Source organism: Phasianus colchicus, chromosome 23 (genome assembly GCF_987193195.1).
Source record: "Phasianus colchicus chromosome 23, bPhaCol1.hap1.1, whole genome shotgun sequence".
Taxonomy (NCBI): Eukaryota; Metazoa; Chordata; class Aves; order Galliformes; family Phasianidae; genus Phasianus; species Phasianus colchicus.
The window spans coordinates 1,351,612-1,373,004 of record NC_143458.1 but is presented as its reverse complement, the minus strand read 5'-3'; the positions used below and the strand labels follow the sequence as shown (position 1 = coordinate 1,373,004).

Here is a 21,393-nt window from a genome sequence, read left to right as displayed (position 1 = left end):
CTTATAAAAAAGTGCATCTCCTGCACTAGCTGTGGTTAAGTTTTGTACTTGATAGATTTATTTCTTAAATCATAACGTGACATGCTCACCAATAAGCACACTTCAGAGATAAGGAACATCTAATCCTTTGGATAAGCTACTGAACATGGACAGCATGAATGTATGTATTGCTCAACAAGAAATAAGGTGATTTGCATCATCTGAACACTTTAACTCACAATTACCCCAATAGCACATAGTTGGCACTCTGCTCCCATAAGATGCAAAAGGGTTTTAGCCATTAGTACTAATGGCAGGCAGTTTTTGAGCATTACTTGGATGCTGACTGTAATTCTGACAGGGAAAGAAGCAAATGACTGACCCGTGTGGGTTCTGTCTTTTTTTTTTTCCTCTCTCAGACAGCCTCAAGTTGTGCCAGGGGAGGTTCGGGTTGGGTATGAGGAAGAAGTTGTGCAGCAGTGATGGGGCATGGACAGGCTGCTCAGAGGGGTGGTGGGGTCACCGTCCCTGGAGGTGCTCCAGAACCACGGAGATGTGGCACTGAGGGATGTGGTCAGTGGGCAGTACTGGTGGGAGGTGGGTGGTTGGACTGGGTGATCTTACAGGTCTTTCCCAACCTCAGTAATTCTGTTCTATGAAATTTCTTCAAGCTCAGTGCAGACGGCTAAAGTTTAGTTCTTCACATGCAGACAGCGGTGAGCAACTTCTCCAAAAGGCTGCAGAACAATTTTGGAGCCGTGGAATTTGGAGGACCCTGGTCACTGACCAGAGGGCATCCTCCCCCCAAATCTAGGCAACCAATCAGAACAAAGTGTTTTACCTTCTGTTCACCAGCGAGGACGACATCATCAGCACCATGCAAGCCACATGACAAAGGCACATGATAGGCACGGACATGATTGGTTGAAAGGAAAGTGGAGGAGGTCACATGGAAAATACAAAAAAAATTAAAAAACTGATGTAAACAATGGGCAAGGGAAAAAAATCAACAACAGAATTACAGACTAAATAAAATAGAAACTGAATTAGCCAGTATATATCAGAAACAGTGGGGAAACAGTAAAATTGCCTGCAAACATAGGAATATTAAAGCGCTGGGTTATGACCCTGGGAACGTTAGGCACTGCTCATTAATACCAAGTCAGGGAAGGAACAAAAGTTATTCAAGAGAAGGACTGTGCCCCAGAACTTGGACAGCTGAAGGAATCCACAAGACTGTTGGAAAGAAAAAGGGAACACATTGTTATTCAGAAGCAGTCCAAGCAGCAGAGGTGAAATGGTCAAAATCACAGCCCACGCAGTTCAGTGGAGACAAAACTTGGCATTTCACATTGATGTGTTCTCCCCTCTGCAGAAAGAAAGGTCTTCCTATTTATTAACGACAGTAACTGAAAAAGGAAAACCTACAACGCGTTGCATTCCCAAGGACAGAGCTTTGCCCAAAGAGCTGCGAGCAGGATTTGGTCAGACTGACAATTACCACCCAGGGCACACAAGCTCCATCCAACATATTCAGGAATACTGGTGAGTTACGTGCAGTGATTTCCACTGATGAGCTCAGGTGTGCAAGGGCTTTCTCTGCCAGTGAGGAACAAAACGTGGTGCACTGAAGTTGACTAAGACAGCATGAGGATGGCAGCGACTGCTCACTGAGATGAGAAACCCCAAAGACTGCATGACAGGAATAAAACAGAAAAACAACAAAAAAATCCAGTTGGTGGAATGCAGGACACTGCTAACTCCATGCACTGCTTCCCTTCCTAACTTGCCATCTGCTTCCTAACTTGCCTTCTTCATGAGTGTTCCTTTGCCTCATAAGAAAGAGGTTACTGGGTAAAAGGATCCACTCCTCCCAAAGAACGTCCTACAAAACAGCAACACAATATTTTCCCTCACAGTTAATGCTGCCTCCCGGCCCCATAAATGAACAGCCAAAAGGGAGCACTTGCCTCCTAAAACATCCCAAGGATTACTACAGCCTTGCTACTTGCTCGCCTCTCCCTCTCCACCCAGCCCAAAGTCCGATTAGAATCAAAAGCTCTTCAGCAGTGCAGAAGTGCCGTCACCTCAGACGTGTCGGGAGTTAAAGTTCACCTTATTGAAGCCATGGAAATAGAAGAGTGTTCATTGTGGTCCCCAGCAGCTAGAAGTACAAGTCATGTTATGTGTAAGACATGCAGTGTGCCAATCATACACATCACTTCTATCTATTTTAAAGCTTCCTTCAGCAGCTCTAAACTAACTCTCCCTCCTCCCCAAACACAAAAACAATCACACACTCCATGCTTTTATCATTTCCCATTTAGAGGTTGTGGGCCATTTCTCACCCACGACACATAAACAAATGGCTCGTTCACTTTAAGGCCATTTTCACAGACATACATTTTATTATTGCAAATCAAAAGAGAAAACTGGAGTTTGTAGAAATGATTAGTAGAGAACACACACATGCACCACGTTCACCTGTCTTTCTGAACCGCGTTTTTTTTGTGTTCCAGGACTACATGGCAAGTAGTTGCTTGATTTCTCTACGACATGCAACTTTACCCTCAGAGGAGAGATCCCTACTTCTGTGGGTGGTGATTAAAATTACACCATTTCTTCATCTCCTTTGTGTCAGGAAGGTCTACCACTGAACTCTGTACAGCTAGCCTAAAGCCAATTTTTCACAATGGCTCTTCTGCCTCCAAATTCACTGCATAATTCAAGTTTTATTCTCACAGACTGCTAGGATCCAGCATTGAAGTAACTGAACCTGATTCAGTATCAGAATGGATCTCACCAACAAGGCACAGAGCAAGGATGGAGGGAATCCAAATCCCACTCTCAGCTGAGATGCTGACTTCTTGTGAAGTCTCAAACACTCTCATGCAGGCCAAATAGGAGCAATGCTCCCTCTCCCTGCAGTCTTCTCTCCTGTATGATACTCATCATGTGCACCTTCTTTCAGCATCCAGCACTGAGGGTGACAACGTTAACGCCTGTCTCTAAACTCACAGTGAACAGACCAAGGCAGGATACCAAGCAGATAATCTATTCCATGCCCCTTTTGTGAAGGCAGCTTTACCTCTCAAAATCACAAATGGAAAACATTCATTTTGGAAATGAGCACCTTTCTTTTTTTCCCCTCGTTTCTTCTAAATCCCATCTGTCAATTTTTTTTTTACCACATGCTTGGCAGGACAACAGTAAGGAGAAGAATCAGAGTGGAACCGTGCTGCATTTAACAGCTACATGCTCACGTAACAGATTAATGCCCGGTTCTTGGTTAACAGACATCAAACCAACAAAGCCTCGTGCCTTAATTCCCTTGACAGAAGGGCTACAGCATAACAAAGAGCACTCTGGACCAAAGGGGAGCACTTCCCATCTACTCACTTGGTGGCTCTGTGCTTTCGGATGCAGGGAGAGGCTGAGTTGCTATGGAAACATGAAGGATAGATAAGACATGTAAAGGTGAAGCACAGCATGAAAATAAGTTATCAGAGGCAGGGAGCAGGGGTGATAGGAAGGAAAGAGAAAGCCTAACAAAGAGAGAATGAGAATGACACTGAATCCATATGGCAGATATGGATTACCTGGAGAGACTGCAGAACTGTGCTGCCCTGCCAGGGGAAAAGCAGCCAGCCTGCGCTGGGTCCTGCAGCATGCCAGGCTCCAAGGGTCTCCACTGAGGCTTTTTTGTCCTGAGGAATTCTGAAGCTCTAAATCTAACTTCAGAGACAGCTACAGTGTTTCTGACTAATTTGGGCCCAAATAGTAACCTGGTTTATGTTGCCAGACTGCTAAGCACTAGGATTCTCAAGAGGAAATATGGCATTTTTTGAGGAAGTAACAGAATGAAAAGCCCCTTAGAAGTGCTGCTAGGCCGCTCCCTTCCAAGAGCAGAAGACAGACTGTATAAGCACCAAATATGAGGATTACTAGGAAATAAGCACAAAGAAGAATGTCACTAATTCCAAAAGCCCTGGGGTGAATGCAGCATGAGAAACCTGAGTTGTGATGGTTTCTCTATTGCTCTACAGAAGCACCATCTGCTGCTGATCATTTCCCCTCTATTTAGCTAAGAAACAGTTTCTTTTGTTTTCTGTGCTGTGAGGATTTCAAGAAATTCAACCTCACACCACAAAAGCAAAACACATCCCATGAAGTGGAACACAAGTTGATTAGGAATCTTAAAATCAAAGGCCAACGACAAAAGCTTTCACACAGGCAGGCTTGCACCCTGCACCAGGGCAGCCACCTGGGAGTCATCTGTGATATTTCCCTCTCCTAGAAATCAAACCTGTGCTCATCTGCAGTTCCTCTACCAGGAGACTCAGTTCTTAATCAGGGGAAAACATCTGCATAGAAAAGAAGGAAAGCACCCAGGGATGTTAGGCAGATTGCACCACACTCAGTGAGGAGATGCATGCAGAGCAAATCCAACAGGACAACCTCTCCCACCATACTCACTCTCTGCTAAACAGGTAGGGGCAGCAGCACTTGCTAAAGAAAGAAAGGAAGGTGAGGAAGGGACTCCTGTTAAATGCTGCCCAAAGGAGGGCAACTACAGTGCAAAACAATAAAACTGTCAGATCAAACCTCTCTGGACACAAAAGCACGAGCAATGGAAGCACTGCCTCCTAACTCAGGACTTGGCACTTTGTTAAGCCTGCATTTTGGACTCTGAAACCTTGTTTTACAGCAATTTCCTCATAATGTAGGATCACTGAGCACACTGTCATTCAGCAGCACTCCCATCGAACCAATGCCACATAAGGGCAGTGGAGATGCTGGCCAGCACTCTGTGCGTGGCTTGAAGTACAGCCTACATAACCACTAATTAATAATTAGACAAGCACTCTAAGTTAACTATTTGAATCACATGCTGTACAAGAAAGACAGATGTTAACCCACAGTTCTGTTCTATAAAAGACCGGTATTACCCAGAGCAGGATGACTATTCTAGTGTCAGTTTTGTTAGGAAATAGGCAGTACCAGTTATTTCATTTCTAATGAACCTGGGAGGAAAAAGGCACTAGATTAACAGCTAGTGCTATGTGTGTTAGAGGAACACTCTAGGAACAGAAAAAGAACAAAACAAATGCAGAGAGGCACTTACGTGAGTGAGGGATACCTGCAGTATTTCCATGGATGGAACAGAGACAAAAATAAAAGACAGAGATAAACACACATACACACACACAAAAAAAAAAAAAATGTAGAAGAGATGAGAAGAGTAGACAATGAATATGGAGCTGGAAATTCAAAATACCACCAAATGTCCCAAATCCAACCCTACGGGGTGGGGGAGACAATAGGAGTTATTGCAACAGAACTGGATTTCAAGCACAAGGGCTGGTGTGTACTGTGGCTTCCTGCACAGGGCCTGGATTTCTAAGCAAGGAAAGTGTACTGCCACACACTGCTCAGTTCTGTGAGGGAGAAGTTGGGAGACAAATTCAAGACCATGCACAGATCTCAGGGTCTCCAAGCATGCATGTATATATGGGATAGGAATACTGCTGGCTCTGAGCTCAGGAAACAATCCTGCACAGTGGTTTCAGAAGAGCTATGAACTGGGTTCACAAGTACAGGTGTGATGGAGGGAAGAAGAACACGCTCTAGGTCTAAACACAAAAGGAATGGGGAAGAAGAACCCCAGGAACCGTGAGGGGCTGAAACAGGAAGAAAAGTATTATGGAACAGCAGAGCATCCTGCCATCAGAGGGTAAGACTGCCCAAGTAAGGCAGACAAGAGTCTACGGAAATCATTTCATGCACTGCGTGGACATCTTTAAGGAGTAATGTGCAGAAAAGAGAAATCACCCTCCTTCTTTTCCTTCATAGCTCATGGAGGCTCCTTTGTTGAACTTACTGATTTCTGATTTGCAAGGAACCTCATATTCTTTATTACCATGCCTTTCTCAAATTGCTGCTTGTTCTTATTACAACTCCCCATTGCATAGCCCCTTCTATTTGACAGAACACAGCTTATACTTATAACCCAGCGCAGAGACCAGTGTGAATAACTTCCCTGCCTCTCACCTTTAAATAAGATTTTTAATTAGTGAGGAAATTCACTACAATCAAAAAACACAACAAAAACAAAGGGCGCAGCAAGGTCTGCAGGAGAAGAAGGCATTGTCCATGCATGACAGAGTCCTTGGAAAGATGCAAGGAGCGAGAAACCAGAGAAGCAGAAGGAGGTCTCAGTTTTACTTACGAACTGGCTGTGTCTTGAAGTCGGATGGCAGACTAATCTCACCCACACCCTTGCCATTGACTGCAGACAGTCTCACCGAGTAGGTTGTCTCAGGTTTCAGGCCACTGATAGTGATTGTGCCCTCCACATTTGCTGTTGCAGAAACAAGAGACAAAAAGCAAAGAAACACTCAAGCTCTGAGTCAAGTCATTGATGCCATGCTCCTACTGCACTCCTGACACATTTAGACCATGTACAAATCCACATAAACAGTGAAGACAAGGAGAAAGGTCAGAGCCACTATTTCTGTTTGAAAGAATTGATTAGGGAGGGACAGAGCCACAGCCTTTCTAGAGGGGATGCAGTGGAGCTCACAGTAGACACCAAAGGGAATCAGCACTCTGCTGATTCCTGTTACAAGCTGTTACTGAAAAACAAATGTTAAAGAACTGGTGCAGGGCCTCAATGTAGGTACTGAAATTGCAAAGCTACAGAATGCTCCACACTGGCTTCCCCCCAGAGGAAAGAAGGGCTGTTTTGAGATGCAGATAGAGAAGGTAATTTTTTTTTTTTTTAATATTGCTTTACCATCTTACCTTCTTTTGCATCATACAATCTCGAGTGCCATTCTCCTTCACCCAGTGCTCTCCACTCTGCTTTGTATTTGAGGATGGGCACCCCACCAGTAGCTTCAGGCTCATCAAACTCCACGCGGGCAGTACTAGAGTAGGGCTCAACTCTGTCAATAGAAGGAGAGGACGGAGTATCTGGGGGAGGAAGGGGAAACAACCAGTGATACGTCAGACAGCAGGAAGCAAGGGCTACCAGCTCCCAACCTGGCAGAGAAAGCAGAAAACTAGGAACACCAAGAACACTCTTGTCATGGCTTGATAAAGGAGAGGACAAAGGCAGCCTGTGACAGTCCTTAAAGAGCTTTTAAGAATACTAATTAGACAGTATAGAAACCTTAATCTTGTGTCTTCTCTAAGAGGTCAGAGACTCAAAGTACTTTCTCCAAAATCAAATATTTCCTTGAAGAAAAAAGGACAACCTGAAGAGTAGCATTTCCTTATTTCCTGGGATGCTCACCCGCCTGCACAAGAATGAACTCTGAGGATTCCTGGCCAATGCGGTTCACAGCAGTGCAGTTGTAGTTCCCAAAGTCATTTTCAGAGTCTGGTGTCACCTACAGAAGAAATTAAGGTGCATGTTTGAATCAGAAGGCACTTTTCATTCTGCTAATGCCATCTGTGTTTTACTGGGGAAGGAAGTAATAATAAAATTCATGTGCTGACACAGAGGGCTGCCCACAGATGGGAGAACAACAGTGGGCAGAAAGTCAAAAGCAAGGAGGGGGTGGTGCTTCCCATGACTTGATGCCAGAAATACTGCACAACCTGCCGCCCACTAGCAGGGCACCCTGATGAAAGATTGGGCTTCATCAACAGAAACAAATTACTTGGTAGCACTGAGCCTTCCTGGCTGCACATCCCCTCTCTCCTTAGAGCTTTTCCTCACCTCCAAGTAGCTTGCTGATGGAGTGTTGTAGATCTTGATGTTGCTGTAGTTTGAGCTGGGGAGCAGCTGTCCATCCCGGAACCAGGAGATGACAGCACTGGGGTAAGCAAATACCTCACAGGTAATGTTCACTTGATTCCCTTCCCAGGTATAGACAGCCACAGGGCCCTGAAGCTTGGGAGCATCTGAAAGAAACATTCTTGTGAAGGCAACATGACCTAGTAGAACTCCTGAAGGAGCCCAGCCAACTTCACTGCAAGAACTCCTTGGCTGAGACCCAGGCTGATGTGGGAGAAGGAACCTAACATGGAGGTAAGGAGACAGCCCTCTCATTCAGGGGGCTGCTGGTGGTGGTGGTCTTTTGCTGAAGGACATAGGAAGAAGTCTGCCCAGAACCAAAGGCTGTCCCTCACACAGTGTGGGAGGACAAGCAGACAGCAAGCTACACGCCTGGGGAAGTGCAACACTGATACACTCCATGAATGAGCCCATGGCAGATCCATGGCCCATGATCTTCCCAGGATGCAAACAGAGTCTCAGCTGGAGTCAACTAGTGCAACCATTTGCACGTGTGCACACAGCAAAATGCAACTCTAACAGCATTACTGCAGACTGAGCTGCTTCCCATGCCCTCTGCTTATAACAACAACAACAACAATACTGATTTCCCTACTCGTAGGTGCCTCCACCTCATCAGCAAACATCATCCCCCCCTGCCCACCCGGCCCTATTCCACACGCCCTGCCCTCACCCACTTACACTGCACTTCGAGGTACATGGCCTGCGAGTCCTGCCCGATGGTGTTGCTGGCTGTGCACACGTACTCTCCGGCATCTGTGTACTGGATTTCTTTGAGAGTCAGGGACGAAACCCGCGCGTGGCTGCGCACCACGATGCGCCCATCCAGAGTCTGGCAGGAAAGGAATTGAGAGTCAGGGGTTGGGCCCTGGGCAGCGCCGCAGCTCAGGGACAGAACAAACACAGATCTACCTCACAGCAGCCCTCCAGTGCTCAGCACTTGGAAGCAATCACCTGGCAGGTGAAACCATGGGCACAGCACTTCCTAAAGCAGCTCAGCTCAGGACTGAATACAGCAGTTCAAAGCACTCAGGTAATGGGAATCGAAAGAAAAGAAATGAAGGACCGAAGTATCAGGTGCTGCTACACGACTGAGGACAGCTGGATAACATCAAGCTGCTTCTTAGATTAACAACTGCGGAGATCCAGCTCTGGTTAAAGCATTTTTGCCAGGATGCTTTTGCAGAAAACCTCTGTAACTAGTACCGTTTTCACTCAGAATTTGAGACTTCTCTCACAGATACTTGTTTTATTTCAGCATCCGTGAAGTGGCATTAGTAAGAAGAGATCCAAACCTCAGAGCTGAATCAGGCAAAATGAAAGCTCAGAGCTTTCACTTGAGCACAGCACCAAACAGAACAAGGTACAGCAAACAGGGCAAGCGAACTATGGGATCCTTCTAAAGACAGCCTGCTTCAAGTTCTTGTGACGCTCTAAGAAAATTCTAGAGCAAACTCTGTTGACTGTAAGCCAGTTCAGAAATTGCTCCCACAAGCAGGAGAGTGCAGGGACATCGATAAGAGAGAGACAAGGAATGTAAAATCCGGGCTGTCATCTGTTCAAAGGGACTGCAGCCACCCAGGGACCCAAACCAAGCAGCCTCCATGCTGGTCCTTGTGCAAATATGGTCAGCTTGGACAAGCTTTCTCATCCTGTTTCCAACAAACTGGGCACCCTGCTGCCACTCTTCAGACCATCAGAGCCCCAAGAGCACGCTGCTTCTCGAAGGATGTGGGAAAGTACTGAGATGATGAGGAAATCACACAGACAGGCACTGAGTTGTAGCACCAGATATGTTTCTGATACCTCAAGTGCTTGGATCCTGCAGGCCTGAGGCATCCTTCTGTTCTGAGCTGGGGGCCTACAGCTGCGAGACTAAGCTTCTACACAGAAAAAGTTATTACCTCTGCTAGTTCTGAACACTAGTCCATTAGAACTAGTCAAATTTCAAATGAATAAAGTTGTTGCCTTTAGACACAAAAGCAATTAGTATGTGCATCTCCTGTACCCAGCACACAGGTCTGCTACAGCCAATGCCACAAGACACAAACTCTATGCCCTCTCGTGTCCTTGGTCCCTTGTGTTGCTGGAAACTGTTATTTATTTCAAGATGTATTTCCTAGAAGTGGTGAAGGGATAACTGTGGTATCTTACATAGCCAAAACCCTGCTCCCTTCTGAAACTACTGCAGTAGGATCCATGAATGTAAAGACTTCAGATCTGCAAAGTTTCCTCGCCTTCTTTTAGCTCACGACTCGGGTGACCACTCTGTTGGTCTCTGACTCAATCAGGCAAGAGTGTATCCACACCTATAGCAAAATAGCAGCCCCTGATCGCTACAGCAAAGACTTTACATCGTGTCACCTGCCTCTCCAGGATTCAATACAAACACAACAGTGCCAGGCAGTTCAGATAAATCAATAACTTAATCAGTAATACAACCAATCCTGAAGATGTGGCTGCATATCTTAGTACAAAAGGCAAGTGTAAAGGAAAAAGAAGATCAGGAAAAAATACTCAAAGAGAACAATCTCCACGCAAGAAATCGTGCTACCGCTTCTCTTCATTCCTACTTCAGACCATCAGATGCCAACAATCCCTGGCTATCAGAGACATGGGGTAGGTAGAAACCTGTGAGCCAGAGCTGTGGGCACCTGTAATCCCTTCACCTAACTGCCCTGCTTTGACAATTCTGCATAGCAACGTTTCCCGTAGTGGTGGGACAACCTAAGAGACACAGGCAACAACGCACACCACAGCAAGGCCACGGATGGGGCCCTGGGCACCCTGAGCTGGTGGGGTAGCCCAGCCCAAGGCAGGGAGTTGGGTGCTGGTCCTTACAGTCCCCTCCAACCTAAGCCATTCTACAGTTCTATGACTGCAGGTACCACTCTTCTCTCCAGAGAAGTGTGTGATGGTGTTCCATGCTGCTGAGTGCTACAGGTTGTGCTGACGTGCACAAAGGTGCTTCTCTTCAAATTCCAACAATGCCATGTGGCACAGACACTGCATCAACAACCTGAGCAGACGTTACTGCTTCAGTGAAAAGGGGGAACAGATGAGATGGGCAGGGAATGCACCTTCCCCCTTCCCCTCCATAGGATTTTTCAGTCCTTTCACAAGCCAAAGCATCCATGCCTATCTAACAGTCTTCCTTGCCCACCTTCCATACAGGAGAGGTCACTGCAGAACAGCCCCTGGAAATCCTGACCACAGCCACAAACTCCAGTGACAGAAAGCGAGGTGTCCTCTCCCAGCGCTGTGCTTGCACTTCACTAACTCACCTGCAGCTCCTCATATTTGCAAAGCTGAGCTAACACCCAGTTAGCAGGAAGGCACCACCAACCAGGGGTGTAGCTGAGGTACAATTTTGCTTTTAACTGAGTTTTTAAGCATCCAATGTTTTTATGAGTGAAACCAACGAGGTGCACTTAATGGCAGATGATTATTATTTCTACAACACAGTAATGAATGTGAAACAAAACAGCAACAAACCATACTGCATTTTCCTGTTCCCCTTCACTGACCCTTGAAAATTAAAGGCAAGCGACAATGATTCAGTAAGTGGGAGCATTTTCTGGAAAAATATAACTTCGGGGAGATTTAATTGCATTGATTTTGAAACAGAACGCGATGCAGTTATCCTCTAAGAGAAGGCCAAACTGAAGAGGTGCCATGAGCAAACAGATGAGTTGGCTGGAGCAGAAGAGGCTATCTCAGAAAAAAAGCACTATCCCACAATACACACAGCAGCTAACTCTTAAAACTCCAGAGAAGAGGCATGATCCACACTTGTAGCACTGAAAGAAATGGCGAAGCTGTTATTTGTCAGGTTGCAGATTTGCCTTCCCTTTCTTCTCCCTCCCCCGGCACTTTTTTTCCTTTTTTGAATGACAACCAGGATTACTCACTCCCAACACAGCTAGTTTGCTCATCCAGTGATGCAGAACTACATGCCAAGCAACTTCTAACACTATTAGCTGTTTCTCTTCAGTACCAGTACTTAATTTACTTGTATTATTAATGCTAGTTTAGTCGGCGTGGTTGCTGGACTAGAGGTTTGTTAATCTGTAATGCTTAAAAAACAAACAAAAATAAGAACAACTAGGAAGTTTGCTAAAGGTCTGGTATAAGATTATACCTCTTGTTTCTCGGGCCGGGTCCACGAAGCCTGGAGAGAACAGATATAGAACACAACAACAGGAGAAAAAAAAAGCAATACAAGTTTATCAAAGGTTGCTTTCAGGTATCACAGTGTAAGCACCACGCTACGGCTGTGTGCATGCAGGCTCCGAGCTGTGTATCTCGTGTGTGGGGTGATTGCAATTTCCATTTCCCAACAGAACTTGCATTTAGACTTGCATTCAAAATTCAATATCCTCAAAATTGATCTAACAATACCTACAACCTTTCTCTGCCTCTATTCGTAAATACTGAGTGACTATTTCCCTTGTCACATCTCACCCTTTCTGGAAACGCATCTAGGCATCCAAGGGAAATAATCCTGATAACCAGGGTCACTTAATTGAAAGGTAAGCTATTGAGCTGTTGCCACCTGGACACACCGACTGCCATTAACTCTGTATGCTCCATGTGCTCATGCATTTGTATGGGTTTACATGCACACTGTGTGAGGAGTGGGAGCCCTCGAGCTGCAGAGCACTGCAACAGTCTGACCCCCACCTCCAGTCCATCACACCCAGCTCATCAGGCTTAGGGCTACGTGCACCAATCCTTGCCGGGCTTGGGACAATTAAGCAAACAGGCATCAGTCAAACATGCACAAACTTTACCAAGAAACACACATTGCCATTCAGAGACAGACAGCAACACTGTGGACCATATTCACTCTGGTTCACAACGACCAAAGTTGCAGAGTTCCCTTTTTCCCTATGAATTTCAAACATGGTTGTTTCTTTTTTTCTTCTTCTAGTGTCTAATTCAATCACAACCTGATCCATTTCAATTCGGGAGTCAAAAATCACCTGCTAATATCACAGTCATGACAGCATTTCTGAATGTGAGGCAGAAGCACTGCTGGCATGTGGGTATAACAGCATACACAAGAGTGATGTTACAGAAATGGAGATGAAAGTTAAGGAAATGAGAAGAAAAAGCACAGTATTGTTTCCACAGTGCTTGCAGTGAAAACTATGAGACTTCAGTATTAACAAATGGTACAGACACTTCTATGAAGTCTTTGGCAAAAGCAGGCTGTTTACTTCTGATCAGAGGCCTGAGGTGGACTCTCCAGTGGAAAAAACAAAGCTCACCAACACACACGAGGGCTGGGGCTCTGCCCACAAACTCCATATCTCATAATTTCTATGCATCTATATCCTCTTGTGCACAAGTTCCCTGAAAACTGAACAGGCAATCATCACCAGAATTCAGCACCATTCCCTTTTCATGTACCAGTCACTACCAGAACCAGTCAGGACCACCTCACTGATGTCCGTGCAAGTCTCCTCTCAATTCTCTCCAGTGAGGTTCTATAGCACAGAGGTGTAAAAAGCAGAGATGTGCCTTTATCCTGTGGTGTGCAGCACGTGTCAGGCTCCAGGAAGGTGAAGGAGGGAAGAAGTCAGTTCCCACATTCCCCCAGTTTGCTGCTTCTTTGTACTGCGGCTGGTGGGTGTGGGGAGAAGGCAGAACCAGAGCCTCCATCCTGGAGAGTTTTTATCTTAACCCTCCCTCACCAAGGCCAAGAGACATACAAGCTCCAATCTGTACAATGTGGGTTCCCCAGAGGAGAATCAAGAAACTCACATATCTTCCCTTCCATTTGGGAAGGATGACTTGCTATCGTGAGAACAGTAATGTGATGCAGGTTCTGACAGCTGGCATGGCAGGCCAGGGAGGCTCACACCACAGGTACAGCTGCTGCCACGGAAATCTTAAAACTTAGGAACACCAATGTACAACAGGTCCAAACTATGCACACTGACACATCTTTTACAAGGGGAGGAAATGTAGTGGAGGTGATGAGGAATATGGCATACTGGCTTAATCAGCATTACATCTGGTAACAAAAAAAACCCACATTCTTCCTCCCCACAACGGCACAGCAATAAATAGTTGAGGAAAGATTAAATGACTTTAAATGGCTTGACTTTTTGTAAACGACTTCCTATGTCTTATAGTTCTTGCTATCTTTTGCAGTAGGGATAAACAAGAATTTCAGACAGGGATAAAGCTTCTCCTAAATAATGCATTTCTACGTTCACAACCAAAGTGCATCACAAAGGCTGTACACAGCATGGAATGTCCAACAGAGCTATTCTGCCCTGAGAATTTTCTGGAAGTCTGTACCATTTACCCACAGAGAATGGGAAAAAGTTTAAATTAAAAAAGGAAAGAACAACAAAAAAAAAAAAAAAAGAGAGAGAGGGGAAAGAAAATCCTGCCTAGAAAGTGAATGTTGTATGACAGCAAATCTTTGCCCTAAAGGTTTGAATCCAAACATGAACAACACGGTGGTACCTCAAACCTTTGATTTTCTCCCCATCTACTAAGATATTACCAGAACATTTAACATCATTCTTTAACACTGATCACTGATTTAATTGCATTAAGAAGGATATAGGATATATGAGTCTCAAAAATGGTTAGCAGTTTTGCCGCTGAGGTCTTGTTAGCTTAATTAGGCTCGACAGACAGGACTCCCTGCAAACAGCCGCTCCTACAGACTTCTACTCGACTCAGCCTTATTTCAGGTCTTATATTCTTCCTGACAAAGCTCTTCTCCCTGGCTGTGATCCAACCCCTAGAAGCAAAGGAGGCATTTAACTCCTCCCATCACCCTTCTAGACTGAGAAAAGACCACAAACAGCCTTGTCTAAGTGAAACAGGTCCCCCACTCATGCTGTGCTAAGAGACCAAGCAAGGCAACAGGAATCTCTCCTGAAATGCGGCAGGGATCTACAAAAACTCATGAATACAGAAGATACTAACATTTCTCTGCAGAGGGCACCCTGATTGAAAAAGTTCCACATTCACACAATGAAGAGCTGACATCATGGGGGCAATACAAAAAGCTCGTTTAGGAGGCAGTGGAGCAGAATGTGGATGACTAAGAGTGGTTACCTCTAAATGTCTGACAGCTGTTGCCTCTGAGACGTCCAGGCTATCAGCTGCTACCTTCATACCAAGTCAGACCCCCTGACAGTCCCATGTGAGCTGAGCCTTGAAGCATCCTGTCATTGTAAGACTGTTAATAAGCAGTAACTCCCTACTCCAACTCGTGTCTAAGCTTTCTTCAGCTCTATATTATGCCTCCTAGACAGCTTCTTACATAACTATTATGCAATATACAGAGTAACAAAGTGCATCCTAGTCTTCTCTGGTAAAAGGCAATTATGGCCAATAATAATAAAATAAATGAAACAGCACACTTCTAAAAGAGAAAAACTGCTAATTATTTTTGCCTTTTAAGAACAAAATGGTTTTGATGTGATCAACAAAACAAGTGAACACAAAGGCAGCCAGGCTTTTGTGCTTCAAGTACATGTAGAGTTAGCATACAATAAAGAAGAGCAAGAATGAATTAACAGGTTCATTTTGGTCCACTGCATTTTTTGAAAGAATATCCCACACCTCTTCACCTGCCACCCTCCCCAGTGAAATCATCTTCATGATGACAGCATGGACAACATTGGAATCAGGGTGCTCATTCCCATGTCTCAGTTTGGAAACCCTTTCAGAAGTCCTGTATCTCTATGTCCACCACGGAACTCCTCCAAAAAGGGTCCAGGGCTCAGTGCTCTGCAAACCAATTCAGCACAGACCAATACAAGCAGGAATTAAAAAGCACAGCCTCAGTTGTTACAAACTGTAATTGCTCTTTGTATAAAGGACACCCGTGGGACTACTTCAGCTACAGAACTGGCCCTCCAGCAGTTACTTTGTGCAGGACCGCAAGCATTCTCACTATGGAGGGGGGAAGCACCATGATTTCCATGTGCCTGTTGCCATCATGCAGCACTGATCCCTGCCCAAAAGACCAGGCCTTGGGAGTGGTGGTACCTTCTCTTCATTGCTGATGTTCCGGGTGGAAGTTTTCCATGTGATGGAAGGGATCGGGTCCCCAGATGCCTCACAGGTCAGCGTGATCTGATCCTCCAGCTCCATAGCTGTTTTATTCTCCACATACGTGATTTTGGGTTTTGCTGGAAAGAAAAATAAAACAACCTTCATTCAGTTGCTGCTCAGAATGAAGCCCGCCTGTAAACAGCAATGTCTGAAACAAGCAACACGAGGGGAAAAGAGGGTTTTTGAACAGGCAAAAGCTCACCAAAGACTTTGAGATGAATGGTGGCATCCTGCTCGCCAGCCTTGTTCTCAGCGATGCAGATGTACTCTGCTTCATCACTCTTATCCACCTTCTTGATGATCAGCTCAGACCCATCGTAGTTAAAACTGTATTTCTCCTCATTATCCTCCTGCTCTATCGGCTCTCCATCCCTGCAGGGCACAAAGCACACTGGCTGTGTTGGGGAGGAGAAGCAGCCAAATGCTGCTTGTGAGGTTTTATGTTAATGAGAACTGCATTACTACACTGAAACTCAGTGTCAGAGGTATCTCCACCTCTTCCCAACAGTGGGAGGGAAGAGCTGCTGTGTGGTGCTTCACTGCCTATCAACGTTAACTCACAACCAAAACTAACTGCAATTCCCTGCTAGGAGGTCATTCCTTCTCTTGGGAGAAAAATGGATTCACGTCATTGTGGTTAAAAGGTTTCCCCTCCTGCCTGGTTTTCCAGGGCCTTATTGAAAACATCCATGCTCACAAAGAATCAGGACACTGCATACAACATCTTACTTTGTCCACGTCATGGTTGGCTCAGGAAAGCCATCAGCATCACATGCTAAGGTGACAGACTGGCTGAGGTTGGCAGTGGCGTTCATAGTGCTCTGCCTGGCACGCACAGAAGGAGGTACTAGAAGAGAAGGAAACCACACTGAAGTTAGAAAGGGGAGACAGAAGATGTGAGCAAGAATGAGGCCTGGAAGTCTAACTAAATCTCTGCAATATAGACAGATGTCACTAGTGATTCAAACCCCTTCAGCTGCCATGTGCAGGTTTCAACTGTCAGGTTTGATGTATCAGTTCTCCAAAGCAACTGGTGTGAGGATGGAGAGATGCACAGAAAATCTGTGCTGTCGACAAAACCACTTGTAGGCCTCAACACCTCACTAAGTCATTAGGCACTTAAACTTACTCTGGATATGATCATTTCCTGCACACATTTGGTAACCACGGATGCTTTTATTTGACACAGCAGAGAAAGATTAGTAAGCTGAAAGATAGTAACCTGTGTGTGTGAACGTGGATAACATTTCCATCAGCAGTCTGGAGTGTAGATGGTACAGATCTTTGTCACTTACTGCTCTTAACTCCGTGCCACTCACCATTTACAATGACCTGAATATCTTTGAAGTTGATCTCCCCACGAGCCAGGATGCGGCCCTCACAGCGGTACGTCCCTTCATCTGTCTTCTTGATTCCCCGGATCTGCAGGTAGTTGTTGGACAGCACTATAAACCGAACTGGAAGAGAGAAAAGGAAGGCTCATCCAAAAATCCCTGGGAAAGCTCACTGCACGAAACAGGTTCTTCACCTCCCCTCACCCTTCCTGAGCTGGAGGGAAGGCTGAATGTGATGAAACTTGCTTTCGCATCATGATAAAATGGAGATACTGCTGCAATCAGATCTGACATTAACAACAAAGAAATCAGACAGAGGCAGCAGACAGAGTTTTATACTCAAAGTATAGAGTGATAAATGAAGATACACAAACACATTTACATTTAATTAATATCAAACAAGTATCATGTTAAAACTTGCCCCTCTTGCTGAGTGAGGGAAGAGTTTGAGTCTTACTACAGTTCACTTGTGCCTGTAAGAAGCTGATGTTGGAAAGAGAGCTGAGGTACCAGTGCTCAGCTGCAGGCAGGCACTGGACTCCTCACTGCCAGTGAAATGCCACTCTGGGAAAGACGGTCTGTAGCATTTTGAATGAAAGGGAAACACTTGCTAGGAGCTTTCAGGCCTGTTTCCTTAAAAATACTGTGGAGAGGTGCATCACAACATACAGCTTTTCTGTCCTGATGGTTTTGTTTTTTAAAATCCAAGAAATGCTTCTAGCATTTCTATTGCAGCATCAAAGCCTGATGGTTATCTCCGTGGGAACATTATATCCCTACCATTCCCAAATCAAAGCACCTGGAATTATGATGTTCACATCCTAAGACCTTGGGTAACATACAAATGGCATCCCTTTCTTCCTTGTGACTGTACAAGGGGTAGAGGAGAACAAGACGGTATGAGCCTGCAGGGAGATGGATATTTGACCCCTAAATGGACAAGCACCAGTATATCTTGCACCTTACCATCTTTTTTTAGGATGACATCCCTGCCCTTGTGTTTCCAGATGATGGTAGGAGGCAGAGAGCTGACCACATCACACACAATCACAGCATCATCCCCTTCCTTGAATTCCTGAGGAGTGGGGGCATTCTTGAACATGAGCTTTTCTGAAAGCAAAGGACGAAAAAAGTTGCTGCAGCTTTTTCAGTACACATCAATCTGTGTTCCCAACTCAACCCAAATGAAGCTTGAAAAAAAAGCAATGAAACCCCAGAGAGCTTGTTCTATGGAAACTTGCATGCCCCAGAGAGGAGGATACAGCTGCACCTGACTCAACACACTGCACTGCAACATCAGAACCCCATTTAACTTGGGAGCAACAGCCCAGCTCTCACAGTGTGTTTGTCACCCACGGAAGCTGCCATGTACACTTCCTCCTCCTACACATTTATGATGCACTACAATCTTCTCCTTCTGCCTTTTGCTCTCTTATCCTTCGGAAGAATTTAAGCATTAGGCAAGCTGGTAAACACCTGACAAGCAAAGGTCTCAACATTCTCCTCCTCCTCAAAACCAGGAAAGGAGGAGAATCTTCTTAACGCTCCTTTTCAAACCTCTTTTCTCCCCTTCAGCAATTTGGTAGGAAGGTAAAGTGTTTCCCCCTGCCTAATCTTGCCTCATACATGTGCAGGGAAACCCAGAAAGTAGCCCTGGAGTTGTTCTCTTACGGAAAATTTTCACATTGACGGTGGCTTCAGAGTCTCCCTCCTCCACGCTGCTGACAACACATTTGTAGATGCCAGCATCATCAATGTTGGCATTGTAGATGGTGAGGGTGGAGGAGAAGTCATCGTTTCGCACCACTGAGATGTGCTGCTGGTTGGGCGTCAGCTTCTCACCATTAGGGGAAAACCAGGAAATGTCTTTGTATTTGGCTTCCCCTGCCACTGCAGAGAATAAAAGAAAACAAAGCAAACTGAAGTGAGTCCCCAGCTGACATGCACAAAGGAAATTAAATACAACCAGTAGGGAATTGAATACAACCAGTAACACTTTGTGGAAAACTGACTCAAGGGAAGAAGGGCTTCTGGTAGCTGAGAAGCAAACCAAGAAAATTCTCTCACAGCACTGTGAATGGTCAGCTGCTATTGTGCAAAGGTTACATTAGGTTGTTTCTTGAAATCTGAAGGGGAACAATTTCATTTTAGAATGGCCTTCTATGCATCCTGGGATTTTAAGTCCCAGCCCCTCCACTGCGCCAGCCCCACGTTGGTCAGCTTGAGAGCAAAAAACCAAACCATGTCTTCCTGCTCCAGTTCTGCCATATTTTTGACAGATATGTATATTTGCTCCTTTGTGTATCAAAATTGTGATGTTGCTGTAGCAGCAGCTCTGGTGTTCATCAGGTTAAACCTTCTACTGCATTCAATGTAAGCAAGTATTGTCACTAATTGGTTGCAGGCTGCCCCTCTCTTGCAGCTCATCCCTCTGCATTCCCCCATGTGGCTCCGTTATTTGGGACAGGTTCCTATTATTGCAGGGGCTTTAACTGATCTCAAACTTTTCTGAAGGTATGCATCATCACAACAGTATTTATTCAGAGTATGCTTTTGCTCTCAAAGATCTGGCATTAACTAATTACTCTGCAGTGAAGCATCCCTGGATCAGACAACCTCACTGCTGCTCCTGTTGGTATGCTCTTGAGGAACTGATGGCATTTTGCCCCCAAGTTCACTAACCACCTATTAGCTGTATGTCATGCCCCAGGATGCTATCACGTTGGGGTATCAACGTAGCAGTTCCTCCCATCAGAAACCAGGCCAGCTGCTTTGAACAGGACAAGTACTAATTTGAAAAACACCATCAAATTGAAAAAACGTCTTTGGGGCACAGGGAGTGTGTCAGCACTGCAGCACTCGGTGCAGTAAGGGAGCTGCACAAACACTAACTTTTGTCACAGAAAAATAAGATTTTCAGCGGCATTAAAAGCCTTCGTTGCTGAGCTGATGACTCTCAAGTGACCTGATATTCCCATTGCAGCTCTTAGCAATGGACTAGAGATATAATTTGGAAAAAAATTAACAACCAAAAATCAAGCTTAATTCTAAACTCAAAAGACCAAAGAGCTGTGGAACAACACAAAGTGCCATTGTTGTGGCTATTGCTCCAGCAAAGGCAACACTTCATTTGCTGTTTTGTTTCTTTTCCCATTTTAAAAGCTGTTTGCTGGAGCTGCTTTCTGCTGCCAGCTCTCAAGGGAGAGTGTATTTACTCTTCCCAGCAAACACCACACGTTGCCTTTGCTACTTAAGTCAAATGTGAGGGCTTATGAGAAAGAAAGCAAGAAACCTTACAGCCTGACTTAGCAGCAGAGCTGTTATCTCAGACCTAACGTGCAGATCGGCCTTCCCAGCAATCCCAGACGTGCAGACACCCGATGCCATACGCCAGAACTCACCTTGACATAAGAAGAACTTGGATTCTCCAACGCTGATCTCTCCCTGACTTGGAACAATATCCACTTGTAGAGAGGCTGCAAAAGAAAGGAGCACACAGAAGAGGTTTAGAGAACAGCAGCTGTCTTCAGCAAAGAAGCTTGGCCAGGATTCCAACTCATCCGATAGAAGAGCATTGGGTGGAGCACATTTGGCTCTTTATCAGTACGTATCTGAGCAGATCGTGCCACAGACCCCTGGGAAACCTGCAAACATTCAGACTCACTTCCAGCCCAACATAAAGCCACACCAAATGATACAGAAAGGGCCGATTTCCCTTCAAATCCCTACCCACAGTACAACACTAGGAGCTGTGATGGCACACAGCCTTTAAGCACACCCCTGAATACTGACTGGAACTGGCTCACAAACCTGTTCTGGCAGCACTGTGCAGCCATTCTCTTTGTTTGGAGCTGACTTCTTGCTCTGATACCACATTCTTACAAGCCCAACCATCAGTCATGGCTGCGAGTCACTGGCATACTCTGGGTTCTCTGCAGCATTTTCCAGGCAGAAACCCAAGTCCAAACAGCCAATGAACCCCAGATGGATATCTACAGCAGCCAGAGCATGCCTGCATTAAGAAAGAAATCTCCAAAACACCGACAACAACCACTGACATCTGGTCCTTTCTGCCTTCACAGGAGTGGCTGAGACTTACTTCCAAGTTAATCCAGGCACACTTCCCCTTACTCTGTCCTGCAGAAAAGCAGTAGCAATATTTTGGTCTCTTCTGCTGTCTTCTCA

General features: G+C 45.3%; 1 protein-coding gene across 11 annotated transcripts in view; it reads right to left on the bottom strand.

Moving 5' to 3' along the window:
• Positions 1-21,393, bottom strand: part of NCAM1 (neural cell adhesion molecule 1) — an 88,345-nt gene that overhangs the window by 23,666 nt on the left and 43,286 nt on the right. For 3 of the 11 annotated variants that reach the window (XM_090123573.1, XM_090123579.1, XM_090123576.1), the window contains exons 2-15: positions 20,610-20,684; positions 18,880-19,098; positions 18,175-18,318; positions 17,194-17,331; positions 16,604-16,721; positions 16,077-16,246; positions 15,809-15,951; positions 11,925-11,954; positions 8,465-8,615; positions 7,706-7,890; positions 7,277-7,373; positions 6,784-6,954; positions 6,209-6,340; positions 5,105-5,119 (exon numbers count right to left, since the gene is read on the bottom strand). In XM_090123573.1, the coding sequence (XP_089979699.1) occupies positions 5,105-5,119; positions 6,209-6,340; positions 6,784-6,954; positions 7,277-7,373; positions 7,706-7,890; positions 8,465-8,615; positions 11,925-11,954; positions 15,809-15,951; positions 16,077-16,246; positions 16,604-16,721; positions 17,194-17,331; positions 18,175-18,318; positions 18,880-19,098; positions 20,610-20,684 (1,788 nt within the window). Of the gene's footprint in view, positions 1-2,940; positions 2,944-3,378; positions 3,421-4,455; positions 4,489-5,104; positions 5,120-6,208; positions 6,341-6,783; positions 6,955-7,276; positions 7,374-7,705; positions 7,891-8,464; positions 8,616-11,924; positions 11,955-15,808; positions 15,952-16,076; positions 16,247-16,603; positions 16,722-17,193; positions 17,332-18,174; positions 18,319-18,879; positions 19,099-20,609; positions 20,685-21,393 lie in introns of all 11 variants that reach the window. The other 8 variants (XM_090123574.1, XM_090123577.1, XM_090123580.1 and 5 more) reach the window with 4 other exon arrangements.